We start from the raw sequence: 14,529 nt of genomic DNA on the forward strand, positions 1-14,529 counted from the left end.
TTTTTTATATATATACTTTACAATTTCATTAAACAATTTTACAACAACTTCAATGTGTTACAATGACTATTGTAAAAAAAGATATTATTTAATTATTTTAATGAATAAAACGGGAATTAATGATCAGAGACAATTATTATAGATTAAATGATAATTAATTATGGTAATTACGAAAACTATTGAGGCCTGACTGAAGGTAAATCGTTGTTTATGTAAATTATGTTTTAATGTAACTATTAAAACGCAGTAAACGCGGTGGTGGCGGGTTCGTTCCCACTCGGGGAAATTAATCAATTAACATTCCTTGCTCTGGTAATAAGGGAAAGCGCGACGTTGATTTCCGCCATTCAACACGCAGTGCCTCGAGATTTCGGCGGAAAATGGACGGAGTGTTTTAACACTAGGTTCTCTCTGCCTACCCTACTTTACTCCCTACTTTTATTTTATTTTTTTATTTTTATTTTTTATTTTATTTAATAGGAAGCCAACGTTGTATACAATAATAATACAAACACTAAAAACAAAAACAATCTTACGCGAGTACTACATTAATTGTATACCCCACTTACAGGCTAACTTGACATGCATGAAATAAAAAAGAAAAACAACAGAAAACAAACACAATACAAATCATTCTACACTAACATTACTTACACTTCAAAATATATATATATATATAAAATATAATAATTTATATAAAGTATAATAAAAATAAAAAACTTATAAGTACTATATAAGAAACAGAACACAAAAATTTAACAATGATTTTACCTATTAAAAAACATAACTAATAATTTCAAGTTAATTGATAATTATTTTTTAAGAGAAAACATATTTTTTTTTGTTTGTAGTTTGAAAGATGATATAGATTGTTTAAATATATCTAAAGCTGCTTTTTTGAATATGCTGTTATATAATATTAGACTTCTATTTAATGGAGCTGCTTTGCCTATGTTACTCCTACAGAAACGCACTTTAAAAGTGTGCTTATTTTTATTGTGGCTTCTAGAATTGTGCCTTGGTACTGCTAAACCTATTCTGTGTAACAAATTTGGACTATCTATACCCCCATTTATAATCTTATGTAAGAAGCAAAGATCAAGTAAATCTCTACGATTAGATAAAGAAAGGGCATTATAAAATCTTAAGTGATCGGAATAGCTTTTAGTTTGTTTCAGCAAGTTATCTTTGTAAGCCAATTGACGTAAAAATCTCTTCTGTACTCTTTCTAATCTGTTTTCATGTGACTTGTAATGAGGATTCCATGCAATAGAACAATATTCAAGCTTACTACGTATTATAGATTTAAATAATGTTATTTTGGTACTAGATCTTTTAAATTCTTTTGAGGCTCGCAAAATGAAACCTAGCAATTTTAGTGCCTTTTTTATTATGTCGTCTAAATGTGGAATAAAACTTAACTTATTGTCTAATATGATCCCAAGATCGCTAATTTGGTTGACTCTTCCTAAAATATTTCCATTTATAGAATAGTTAAAGTTAATATTTTTAACTTTACGGCTAAATGTTAAAATGTGACATTTGAGATGATTCATTTTTAAGTTATTATTATCACACCACAATGAAAGTCTATCCAAATCTTGTTGTAATTTAATCGAGTCGGCTATGTTAATAATTTTGCTGTATATTTTAAGATCGTCAGCATATAATTGAAATCTACTATGCCTAAAACAGTCATGTATATCGTTTATAAAAAACCCAAACAATGTGGGGCCAAGAATGGAACCTTGAGGGACACCAGAGGTCGCAATAAACGTTTGCGACAGATATCCCCCTAAGACTACATTCATTTTACGATTCAACAAGTAAGACCTAAGCCATTTAATTAGATTGCCATTGATACCATACACACTAAGTTTATTTAATAAAATACTATGATCGACGACGTCGAATGCTTTGGCGAAGTCTGTATAAACGCAATCTACCTGTTCAGAATTATCCAACGCCATAGCTAAATCATCAACAACTATTGCCAAATTCGACAGAGTGGATCGTTTTGTGATAAAACCATGTTGATTTTCTATAATTTCTGATTTCATAGGCCACGTGAGCACTGGGCAAATTAATGACTCGAATATTTTAGAAAAAACTGACAATATGGAAATTGGTCTATAATTTGAAATATCTTTTCTATCACCGGCCTTAAAGACGGGGACAACTTTTGCAACTTTCCTTGAACACGGGAATTCACCTACACATAAAGATTTATTAAATAATAAGAATAGAGGCTTAGCTAGATGGACAGCACACTGTTTAACAAAAAAGGGAGGTATATTGTCCGGTCCAGTGCCCTTATTTGTATCAATACATTTTAATTTATCGACAATATCCTTCTCTTGGATGTTTATTTTTGACAACTCTGAAGTGCAATTTAACAATGTAGCTTTATATGGATGAAGTGTTGTCAAATTTTGTGAAGTATACACACTTGAGAAGTGCGTTGCAAATTGATTGCAAATATCAGATCCATTGGTTGACGAAACGCCGTTCAAAGTCATTAAAGCAGGGAAGTTGCATTTGTTAGAACGCTTCATCTTAATATAAGAGTAGAAGAATTTTGGATTAATTTTAATATTATTTTCAACGTTAGTAATGTAATTTTTATATTCTAAGTTAATAAGAATTTCACACTTCTCTCTCAATATTTTGAATTCAATTTCGTCCAACGGATTACCGTATTTTTTAAACTGTATCCTATATTTATTTTTCTCCGCAAGCCGTCTTTTTAATTTATTTGAGTACCATGCTGGATAAGGTGAATTTTGCTTAACTACTTTTTTCTTAATGCATTTATCTATAATTTTTCGTATTTGTATGTAAAAGATATCAGTCATTTCATTAATATTGTCACATTTACTAAATAAAGATTCCCAATCTATATCTCGAAGAAATTTGTTTATTTGTCCATAGTCCGCAATTCTAAAATCGTGCTTTATTATAGAATTTGTAGCTAATAATGAATCATCGTAGTCTGTTCTAAGGTTGATATCTAAAGGCGGATGAAAATTATCCACAGAGCATACAGAGAAATTACTTTTCTTTACCTTTATATTATTGATTGTACCAAACACAAGATCTAATGTTTTACCATATACATTACTGACGCAATTAAATTGAAATAGATTTGTTAATGCCATGAAATCACTGATGATGGATACTGCCTTACTGCTATTGCTTGGAGTTAATATACAAGTGTGATCAGCAGAACTCCATTTCAATGACGAGATATTAAAATCGCCAACAACAACAGCATGTGATTGTTCGTTAACTATTATTTGTTCAACATTCTGTGTAAATTGTTCAAGAGTGGAAATATTGAGTGGAGAGGGAATATATACAGCACATATATAAATAGATTTTGAATTTAAAATTATATTGACCCAGATATCTTCGCAGTTGGTTTCCCACGAGCTGATCCTATAACATTTAAACTTTTTTAACACTGCTATTAAAACTCCTCCTCCATCCAATTTACACGATTGACCGGATTCACGGTCCCTACGAAACACATAGTATCTATCATCTATTAACTCATTATTCAGTACACCACAATTAAGCCAAGTTTCTGTAAAAATTATTATATCGTAATTTGAATTAAGGACAGAAAGATATATTTCATTTGTTTTTGTTCTCATACCTCTAACGTTTTGATAAAATATATTAAAGTGATAACTCATCTTTTTTTTTTTACAATCAAGAAGCAATACTTGAAACAATCCTTATGCTAAAGTAACTAAGTGGTCCTTAGATTTCACTAATAATTTGTCACTAGAAATCGATTTTCGTAAAAATATATTGCCGTTACGCGACCAAACAAAACGATAATTTTTTTCTTTGGCAAAAATACGAGCTGCAGCGTAGATATCCTTAGCTGTAGACGACAAGTGCTCTGTAATAAAAACTGGTTTCTTTTCTCCAGATAACCCAAGATGCGCTGTACTTAACTTATCCTCTTTATTAGCTTTGTTAAAATTAATTACTCCTGCCAAAAATTTGTCTCTTAGTAACGATGAACTAAATTTAACCACAACCGATCTTGGACGCAAGGACGCCTTATTAAATTTAGCCACCCGGGTACATTTAACTACACTTCCCTCAGTGATAGGAATACTTATAACCCTTCCAATTTGTTCCACTGTTTTAAGTAAGTTTTCACCTTTATGTTCGGGTACGCAATGCACTTCAATATTATTTGCTCTGGCTTCCTTATCAATAATACTAATTGCATTTGCGTGACTATTTACTATGTCTCTTAATTCGCTATTATCTTTCTTCAATAATAAAATTTCTTTTTTTGCTTCTTCCAACTCCTGTTTCACCGTGTCGAAAATATTTGACAAATACTCTATGGATGAATTGTATATCTTGCAATCCACACAATTCTTCCCGAATTTTTATGAGTTCTGTACTTACAGTTTGGGTAATAACTTTCTGCACTTCGTTTCTAATTGCCGATAGCCACTTATCATCAGAGGCGACTGTCTCTTCGGTAGTTTTGTGAGCACTTCCAATTCCACTTTCCACTAAAGTAGGTGGAGACTTATTCTTACAGGCCGCACAAAGCCACAGTCCTCGTACGATATTGGATTTAGTCCCCGATCGAACAACACATTCAAAGTGGTATTTGGTTTGACACTTTGCACAATTTATTCTTTTTTGCGTAACCAGTACATTCAATTTACAAATGTTACACGTGCTTGACATTATAAATAATTTTATGAAAATACTTTTTTTAAAAAATATATTTTTTTTAAAAATATTTTGTGCTTTGGTCTTGAACTCTGCTCACACGTTGGCTTCTACTTAAATCTGCACCTCTATATACTGGGCTATCGAAGCGGCTAGCGTTTAGTGCAAATATGGTATTTATATTCTAAGGCAATACTTTTTTCTATCGACTGTTCATTTTATAAATAAAAAATGCGGGTATTTGCCCGTCGACCTCTTGCACTAGAAAACTTTAGACCAGATTTTAAACACTTAATCAACTACAACTTTTTAAAATGAAAATTGCAACCACGTAAGTTGCTTATAAATATAATTTAAATCACTATTTCACTTGTTTTTAGTCACTTTAAATTACGAAATTTAATTTTTAAAAGCGGAACGAACAAAGAACGACTGTACTTGCTTGTCTGTGATGTCATTTGACATTACATTACTTTATGCGAGATACAGTGTGAAGATAAGAAAAAAACTATTAGCGCGTGCCAAACTTCGTCTATCAATAATAAATTTGAATATTATGTATATTATTCCAAAACCAGTTCGACATTTTTTAATGCCGTTTGAATAAAATGCGGATATTACGATTATGTTCTATTCTATTAAATAAAACTTATTGAGGATGTATTTGAGGATGCCTATGAACCCAAACACGTGTTATATACTAGAGGTAGCCCGCAATCTCGTTTGCGTGTACCACTCTAAAAACTAGTTTTGCGCTTTTTCCTACGTAAGTAGGCAATACCTAGTTTTAAGACACTGTTCCCCTATTACCAGCCATTTTTCGAGACATTGTGTGTTGAGTTGCCACTCGACTCAACTCAATGTCACGGTTTGTCTACCAGAGTGGGAACATAAAAATATAAGGATATTAAAATTACTTATTTTAATATAATAATAATTTTAATATAGACGTCGAGGCGCAGGGGCACAGGAGTGTGACGGTAACGCGATGGTTGTGGGTTCGACTCCCACTCCATATTTCCGTTTCTTCGCTCTGGTATCGAGATAAAAGTGCGGCGTTGAGTTCCGCCACTCAACACGCAATGCCTCCAAAATTCAGCGGAAAGAGGGGACGGAGTGTGTTAATACTATGTTCCCTCTGCCTAAGCTAATTTTTGTTTTTATAATTATTCTTTAGGGATGTTGTCTAACAACGCCATAACGACCTCAACTACCACTCTAAAATTAAAAATTTCGCTTCCCGTCCTCTCTTAGTGTTCCCCTACAATCCTCAAGTAACATGTCAAATTATACGTCGCTTAGTTTGGGCAGTGCGTTGTCTGTCAGTCACTCAATAGTTGAAGAATTTTATATATACGGATTGTACTGACGTAGTACTTAGGTTATCGATCCCATTTAATATGTATAGAAACAGAATATATTACACAGTTTTCATTAGCAAGAAACAAAAACATAAACTTGATTTCTGACTTACCCACACAGCTCCTAGGTCCGGCACTGAAAGGAATATAACTGTAATAGTGTCTGTTTTGAGTATTCTCTGGCAAGAAGTTGTCTGGATTGAAGACATTGGGGTTTTCATAGTATTTTGGATTTCGATGAATTTGGAATTGGCCAATGACAACGGTCGCTCCAGCGGGTAGGACGTAGTTATTAGTAGCTAAAAGGTTAATACCAAATTATGTTAAAAAGAGACATCATTTTTTTTATGAGGCTAGTCCTGGCGCATGGGCAAAAAGTGTGACTGTAAGCCCGACTGGTTGTAGGTTCGATACTGGCTCTAGGAAATGAAATATTTATTTAAATTTATATTTTTACATTTCTTTGCTCTGGTGTCCAGGATAGTAAGTTGCATAAATGTGGCGGACAGTGGAGAACCGAGTCTCTTAACACTAGGTTCCCTCTGTCTACCCAGCTGTGTGCAGGATACAGCGTGATTTATATATTTTTTATAATACATATTTTTAAATCTTTAAGAAATACGTACCGATCTTGACATCACGTTTCAATTTCCTGGCAATGATGGGCACTGGTGGATACATTCTCAGAGACTCGAAGATAACACGCTCTAAATATTTCATTTGGAGGGTATCCTCGAAGGTGACGGGGCGATCGGAATCCCCGAATATTGAATAGAGTTCATCATAAACCTTAGCTTGGATATCTTGATGAATACCGAGAAGGCACAAGACAAAGCTAGATCCGGCTGCTGTTGTGTCATGTCCCTAAATTTAATGTAATTATATGAAAAATAAAATATTAGTTTATTAAGTAATAATAAAAATCAATAAAATACAAGCCAAGCGAATGTAAACGCGATGGTTGTGGATTCGAGTCCCACTTGAGGGAATGAAATATTTAATATTTACATTTCTACGCTCTGGGGCTGAGGTAAAGCGCGGCCTTGAGTTCCGCCACTCAACACGCAATACCCCTATAATTTAGCATAAAGGGAAGTGGAGTATCTTAACACTAGGTTCCCCCAACTAACCCTTCTACATAGGGGATACAGTGAGAAGCTGTACAAGTAATTTAATAAAGCCTTATATATCAAATTAAAAATAAAAGTTTCACACTTTTAGTTACCTCAAACATAATAGTATCGACTTCCTCTTTAATTTCATGGTCGGTAATGTTATTTGTGCCGTTTTGTGCAGACTCAAGCATCAAATCCAAGAAAGCGAGACGTTTTTTCACACCTGTAATATAATTAAAAAATATTTATTAATAATGTATAATATAAAATACACATTTTGAGGCGTAGTGGTACAAACGTGCTACTGTAAACGTGAAAGGTTGTGGATTCAATTCCCGATGCAAAGCACTGCTTTGAGCTCCGCCACTCAACACGCAATGAATTCGGCAGAAAGTGGGGAACGGAGTGTCTCAACACTTGGTTCCCTCTGCCTACCCTGCTATGTGCGGGATACAGGGTATAATTAAGATATAATTTATTCCTGATTTTCTTACCAACATCATTTTCGTCGTTGAAGTCTAAATCATCACGGTATCCTTTGAAGACAGTATCAGCTAGAGTTTTCACATTGGCGAGTCCGGTCTCGTTTTCGGGACTCGATCGCGTGACTTCTTCTAGCGTAGGTGGGATGATGCCTTTTGCTTTGTTTTGCAAATATTTTTCCTTCTTGTTTTTAATAACCTGTTAAATTTATTTTTAGTAACGAGTTGTTATTAAATAAACGTAATGTGTATTTAATTATTAAGAAACGTACCTTGTTAGTTAGTCCATGAATAATATCCAATAAGCTTTTTTGCTTTTCAAAAAATGATGTGAACTTAAAAATGGAATCGAAACGTAAATGGAATTTGTAGTGTCTTTGATGAATTATATCGCACATTCTAAAAAATAAGCATAAATTAGTAAATATATTTCTAATTCACTCATTTCTTTAGTTGAAAGATCTATTTTACAAAATAAATTGTAAAATAACTTACTTCATCACAGCCATAGCATAGTCAAAACCTGATTTACCGTCTTGAGTGTCCTTTGTAATTCCCATGGCGGTCTCTAAATGCAAAAAAAAGTATATAAATCAATGATTATATAAATATTTTCATTCCCTCGCTCCGGTAACAAGGCGAAGTGCGTCGTTGAGTTCCCCAATGGCTCGAGAATTCAGCAGAAAGTGATAAAAGGAAGTGTCTTAACACTAGTTTCCCAGGTTCCCTCTGCGTACCTTGCTGTGTGCGGAATATAGCGTGAAACGAAAAAAAAATCATGGACAAATAAACAGCAGGAAGTGCGAATATGCTAATTTCTCATTGAATACAATACAAGTAACTTGAAATAAATTTCCTTAAAAACAATCACTAATGTAGTAATAAATAATTAATTAAGAAACAGCAATATCAATTAACAAGTCAATGTAATATTGTAGTAAACATTTATTCGATAAAAAGCCGATTACTAACCTATTATGATTAACCTGATAAATTAGAGGCCAGTCGTGGTCCAGGGGCACGAGCGGGAAATGAATATTAATATTTTCATTTCTTCGTTCTGGTACCAAGGCAAAAGCGCGTCGTTAAGTTTCGCCACTCAATTCCAATGTCACGAAAAAGTAGGCGGAAGGTGTGGAACGAAGTGTCTTTACAGTAGGTTCTTTTTTATGAAAAAGAACAAGGCAAACGAGCATTCGGGACACCTGATGGTAAGTGATCACCGTGGCCCACGATCAATACCAGAGGAGCTACAGGTGCGTTACCGGCCTTTAAGGTATCCATGTCATATCGACCTGGAAACACCTTCCTACTGAACCACAAAGTAGTGGAGTGCTACTCTCTCTCTGCCTACCCTGCAATATGTGGGGCAAAGCTGAAAAAAAAAAGACTTACCTAATAGAATGTCTACAGTAACTCCACTCATATAGTCGTGTACATCAAAAACTTTGCCAACTTCTCCTTTCATCTTATTAACAACATTTCTGCTGTTTTGATTGAATACATCAACAAATGACTTTAAAATGTTTATATGGAATGTAGGGGCAATCATTTTCCTATGAGATCTCCATTTTTCACCTGAAAATATGTAAACGTATAAAATTCTATAATATGTTGGTGTTTTAAAAAAAACTTTATTTGTATATTTCTTTTAGTGTAGCGGAGTAAAAATTACTCGTATATAAAAAATAAGGAAATGCTTATATCGAAAAAATATTATTCCTATACGAACATAAACACAGGACAAATAGTTTGAGGACAAATACGGTTTACTGAAATTAATGGCATTAAGTTCTTTTTATACATTTATTGTAACGAAGTCTAGTCTAGTAATGCTGTACCCACCTGAACTAATAAGTAATCCTTCGCCAAGCCATGGCTTGAAAAATCTGTACTCGGAGGCTTTGTCGATGTGAACTTGGCTGTTGAGAATGACTTCAACGTCATTTGGATCAGACAAGAATATAATCAATTTGGAGCCCAGCCACCCGCGAACCACTGTCCCATACTTTTCAGCGTAAACCAGGGCCATCGATATAAGTTCTATTTGAAACATAAAAAAGTAAAATTAGATTAGAATTATAATACTTTTTTTTATAAAGACGTATAGGTATATTTGCTATAGTTAAAGCTTAATATAAAATAAACTATATATTAATAATTAATTATTACAAAGCTCGCGCTCAAAAACTTTTTAACAGTATATTGCAGATTCATTTCACTAACAACTTGACTAAAGTCTGTAAATTGTTATTTTTTATTTACTAAAAAAACGTACAAAGAATACGTTCAAATTATTATACGTATACTTTCTCAATAACTATTTTTATATTCCAGATGTAGAATAACACTTAAAAAAATTATAATATTTTTTATGTATATAATAAATCGCTTATAAAATTTAAATAATAAAGCAATATGTGAATGACATCCTGCTCGTTATTTTAAAAAGCTTTGTAAAATAAAACAATTATAATTTCGATATTATATAAAAAAAATACCTTCTGGTTTTTTCCCCAAAGCCAATAGCGCATTTCCAAATAAAGGTATGGCCAGGGGACCTGGCAGTTGGTTGCCCATTTTGTGGAGTCTTGACTGTTGCTGCCATCGGTAGAGCAACCATAGGCCGGTTGCGAGCAGCACGAGGGGGTAGAAGATCAGTCTCGTTGTATTGTACGAGTAAGGGCTGATGTCCTCTACGACCGTCATGTTTCTGTGAATAAAATGGAAATTTATATTTATGAAATTATATAAAGATTTCTTCCTTTAATACTAAAAAATCTTTTAAAAAGACCTAGGCTTATGTTTAATTAAAAATTATTGTAATTGTTACTTGATTTACTTCTTTTCTTGATAAAAAATTAAATGCCTACATCTATATGTACGGTACCTTTTGTTTTATTCCAATTTTACTTAAGAAATATATTTGGCACCTTAAATCTAATACATCGACACTCAACGCTTCCACTTTTAAATAACTACAATTTAATTTATTGGCAGATATATATTAAGTTGAAACATATAAATATGCAATATAAAGAGTTTATTAAGGCGACATACTAAACTTTTTTTTTTAAATACATGGTATCTACACAGTATATGTTTATAGACATATTATAATAGTTTCTATAATAGAGTTGTGCTCTTTAAATTGTGTTGCCATTTTATAATAATACTAGTGGGCCCGGACGCGGCTACGCCCGCGAAAATATGAGCCTAAATAATTAAATTAAGTTAAAAAAAAAATAATAAGTGGAGATTTATTATTAGAAAAAATATCTGAGTAACCGAAATGAACAAACAAAAGAAGTAAAACTAAAGGAAATTCTTAATATTAGAAAAAGTAAAGTAAAAGTTTGCCGTGCGCGCGTACTAAACATTTTTCTATATTAAATAATTATTAATTTTTGCGAACAATATTAAATAAAATCCCAAATGATTAAAATTACGATATTTTAAGTGTATAACATCGGTATAGATAACCGAACTGAGATAAATTAATTATAAGCAGCAAATAATTACATAAAAATAATAGTAATTCGAAAATATATAAAAATTTACAAAATCATCAAAGTCATCTGCCCGTTCGCATCGGTCATACTATACGGGCTAGGCTAGCCCGTAGGCTAGGTCATTTTTAATCAGTGACATCTTATTTATTAGAATGTTATACAGCAAACTAAAATTTCCATCTAGATGAAATGCTAAAAATGACTATTATATTTATTTTCATAAGGATGAATATCAAATTATAGAAATCATCTAATTTTTGTTAATGTATACAAATCTATATCGGCGCGCGCCATGTATGCATTAAGCAAACTCACTTTGGGTGACGTTTTCTTAAAACAACAAACTTTGCGATTATATTATATTAATAACGATTGTTATTAACATGGCGGAATAAATTGCTTGTCAAATTAATTATTTTAATATATTGGTATATATCGAAAATATTACAAATATGAGAAAAAAAAAGTATCCTATGTTCATCCTGGGACCCTCAAGTATCTCTATATGAGTATTTTATCACAATTAAATTAGCGGTTTGGCCCTGATTGCGTAAAAGACAGACAGACAGACAGACAGACAGAGTTACTTTCGAATTTATAATATAGGTATGGATATAGTAATTTGATAATATTTTTATTCTAGCCTCACGCTGTATCCCGCGCACAGCAGGGTAGCGATTTGCCTAGACACCGAAGTAAGGAAATTTAAATATTCAATGTTTAATTTCCTCGAGTTAGAATCGAACCCACAAGCACACGCTTGAGGCCTTACTCCTTCTTGCCATCGTAGCGATCTTATGTGCTGTCTTTGTATAGTTTATATGTAGGTATATATTTTTTATTTTTACAAGTTTTTTTTTTTTTCATTCCCCACTTCACTCCAATTTTACGTCTTTTCACATTTCGCCAAAGATCCTTGTGAATATATGATTTATACCACATACATATGCTCGTGTACTATATCCAAAACTAACTAACCCTTAATAGAATAATTTGTTGTTATAAAGATTGAACTTTAACCCAAGTTTTTTCATTGTTTGCTAATCCACGACAGTGACCACTGAAGTTGGTAAAAAATGACAAGCAAGTAATGTTTGTCATCATACTAAAATAAAAAAAATGCCTACTTATGTTAATTAGTTTAACATAATAGCAATTTAGTCACATAGCTTGCTAGTAGCTTGCTGCACTTTATTATTATTTACTCTATTTACTTAAATTAGCTTCACGATGTATCCCGCGTGCAAGGTAGGCAGAGGGAACCTAGTGTTAAGAGATTCCGTTCCTCACTTTCCGCCGAGTTCTGGAAGCATTGCGTGTTGAGTGGCGGAATATAACAATATAAAGTTCATACTGTTAAACTTACATAAAGACTTTATTATCTCGGTCAGTTTTAGATTAAGATGTCGTCCGCGGGAAAAAATAAAGCAGTATTTTTGTATTTTAAAAACTATATAAAAAAATTACAGCGATTTCGCTAGCTGTAAAAGTCATGAACATAGTATAGTAGAGTCAGTGAAGTCGAGAGCGACGCAGATTATTTAACATTTAACTTGGCTCATATTTCACATTAATATTTTTGGTTGGATTATTATTAGTTTGGCGTGGGGATACAAGATATGACTGTAAACGCAACAGGTTACCCATTTGAGGAAATTAAATATATAATATATTTATTTCTTCGCTCTGGTGTCGAGGCAAAGCGCGGCGTTGAGTTTCGCCATTCAATACGCAATGCCATACAATGAAAATGTGGAACTTAGCGCTAGATTCTCTCTGCCTAGCCTGCTGTGTGCGGGATACAGCGTGAAGCTCTAGAAACAAATATTATCAGTTTCTATTTTTAAAACAAATTCCGTATATGGACATTTATTTATTGCTCATAGTGTTTAAAAGAAATAAAACATAAATTGTATTATCATTAGGTTATTTCTTTTTATTCCGCGAGAGGCAATAAGAGTGACAATTGCAAAAGTATATAAACCAAAAAGAGCGATTTTATTAATAAAATAAACAATTCGTTTCCTCGTTTGTTATAATAACATGAATATTAAATGTCATCATACGTTTAATATTAACATACGTACAATATCCGTGTTTGTAAAATTATAATGTTTGATTATAATCCAATTTCACAATACTCCCTAAAGTGGCTGTGGCCATGGAATATATATTAATAATGATTATTATTACAAGGCAACTCCCAACAATGTCATTATTATATATTTTAGTTTATGTAAAATATTTGTACCTTATTAAATTACATACGATGCCTTAAATTAATAAACACAGGCATAATTATTTTATTATTTTTGTACTGTTAGATGAGTTTTTCAGGCTTATATTATATATACTTCTTAATTATATTATAGTCCCAGGTTCCCTCTGCCAACCACGCTGTGTGCGGGATTCCCCGTGAAGCTGATGCCGATGCCAATGCTGAAGGCGTCTTATGGCGTGGTGGATTTGACATTTTAAAATTTGTAGAAACGATCTCATGTGGTAGAAAGTTTCCCAACAGTTTTGTTTATTGAAAATATACAAGATTATTAGGTTAAAATAATTACATTTGAATTAAACAAAAGCTGGTAAAACTAAAGATTTTATTATAACTATATCAATCTAAAAAAAAAATGTGACGAAAATATGACTATGTCATACAAATATGTTATGTTTTTTATATTATTATATATCTACCTAATATAAAAGTTGAGTGACATATCATTCAATGCATATTAACGTAACGTAAAAAAGTTAACGTCATTGTTTACGTTATATGCAAACGATAAAAATTACAAATGTTATTTGTATAAAAATCAAATAGCGAATACGCATATAACGTTGAATTGATTATTTTATTGTTTTAGGTATCGCATATAGCAGAGTTAAGATACTCTATTTTATTATAATTTCTTCTTGATTTTTGAGACATTGCTAAGTTTGAACTCGAACGCCACGCTTTGTCTTCTCACCAGAGCTACTACGACATGAAAACAATTAATTCTCACGAGTAGTAAATTGCAACTGAAAATATTAAATATTTCACTTCCTCGAGCGGGACTCGAACTCACAACCGTTCGTTGTGAGTTCGACGTCCGTTGCGTTTACACGCTTGTGTTCCTTTGTCACAACTGGCCTCAACATATTGTGTATATTGTAGGAATATGAATAATAATATATTTGTTAGATTTTTTATAGCAGTAAATATGACAAATTCTTATTTATTATCTTAGTAATGATAAAAAGTACAGTGAATATCAAATATCTAAAGCCATATCTTGTACCTAAATCTAGAAATTTTATGAAGGTACCACTTGAGATATGAATCATATCATATAATCCACTTTCT

General features: G+C 32.4%; 2 protein-coding genes across 4 annotated transcripts in view; both read right to left on the bottom strand.

The window, feature by feature from the left end:
• The window catches only part of LOC146529897 (cytochrome P450 4g15-like), a 286,682-nt gene that overhangs the window by 1,092 nt on the left and 271,061 nt on the right, over positions 1–14,529 (bottom strand). For 2 of the 3 annotated variants that reach the window (XM_085200647.1, XM_085200648.1), the window contains exons 3-11: positions 10,170–10,381; positions 9,514–9,711; positions 9,064–9,246; positions 8,164–8,236; positions 7,941–8,067; positions 7,681–7,867; positions 7,297–7,409; positions 6,698–6,935; positions 6,185–6,370 (exon numbers count right to left, since the gene is read on the bottom strand). In XM_085200647.1, coding sequence (XP_085056773.1) covers positions 6,185–6,370; positions 6,698–6,935; positions 7,297–7,409; positions 7,681–7,867; positions 7,941–8,067; positions 8,164–8,236; positions 9,064–9,246; positions 9,514–9,711; positions 10,170–10,377 — 1,513 coding nt within the window. In that variant the 5' untranslated portion in view covers positions 10,378–10,381. Of the gene's footprint in view, positions 1–6,184; positions 6,371–6,697; positions 6,936–7,296; positions 7,410–7,680; positions 7,868–7,940; positions 8,068–8,163; positions 8,237–9,063; positions 9,247–9,513; positions 9,712–10,169; positions 10,382–10,558; positions 10,711–14,529 lie in introns of those variants that run through there. The other variant, XM_085200646.1, reaches the window with a different exon arrangement.
• LOC146529898 (uncharacterized) lies at positions 2,954–5,527 on the bottom strand. The gene is made up of 2 exons (XM_085200676.1): positions 5,521–5,527; positions 2,954–4,366 (listed from the first exon to the last, which is right to left on the bottom strand). Exons 1-2 carry the CDS (start codon positions 5,525–5,527, stop codon positions 3,741–3,743), a joined length of 633 nt encoding a protein of 210 aa, XP_085056802.1. The 3' UTR covers positions 2,954–3,740.

This window comes from Heliconius melpomene, chromosome 17 (genome assembly GCF_056956725.1).
Source record: "Heliconius melpomene rosina isolate 202511_hmr_F chromosome 17, ASM5695672v1, whole genome shotgun sequence".
In the NCBI taxonomy this organism is placed as follows: domain Eukaryota; kingdom Metazoa; phylum Arthropoda; class Insecta; order Lepidoptera; family Nymphalidae; genus Heliconius; species Heliconius melpomene.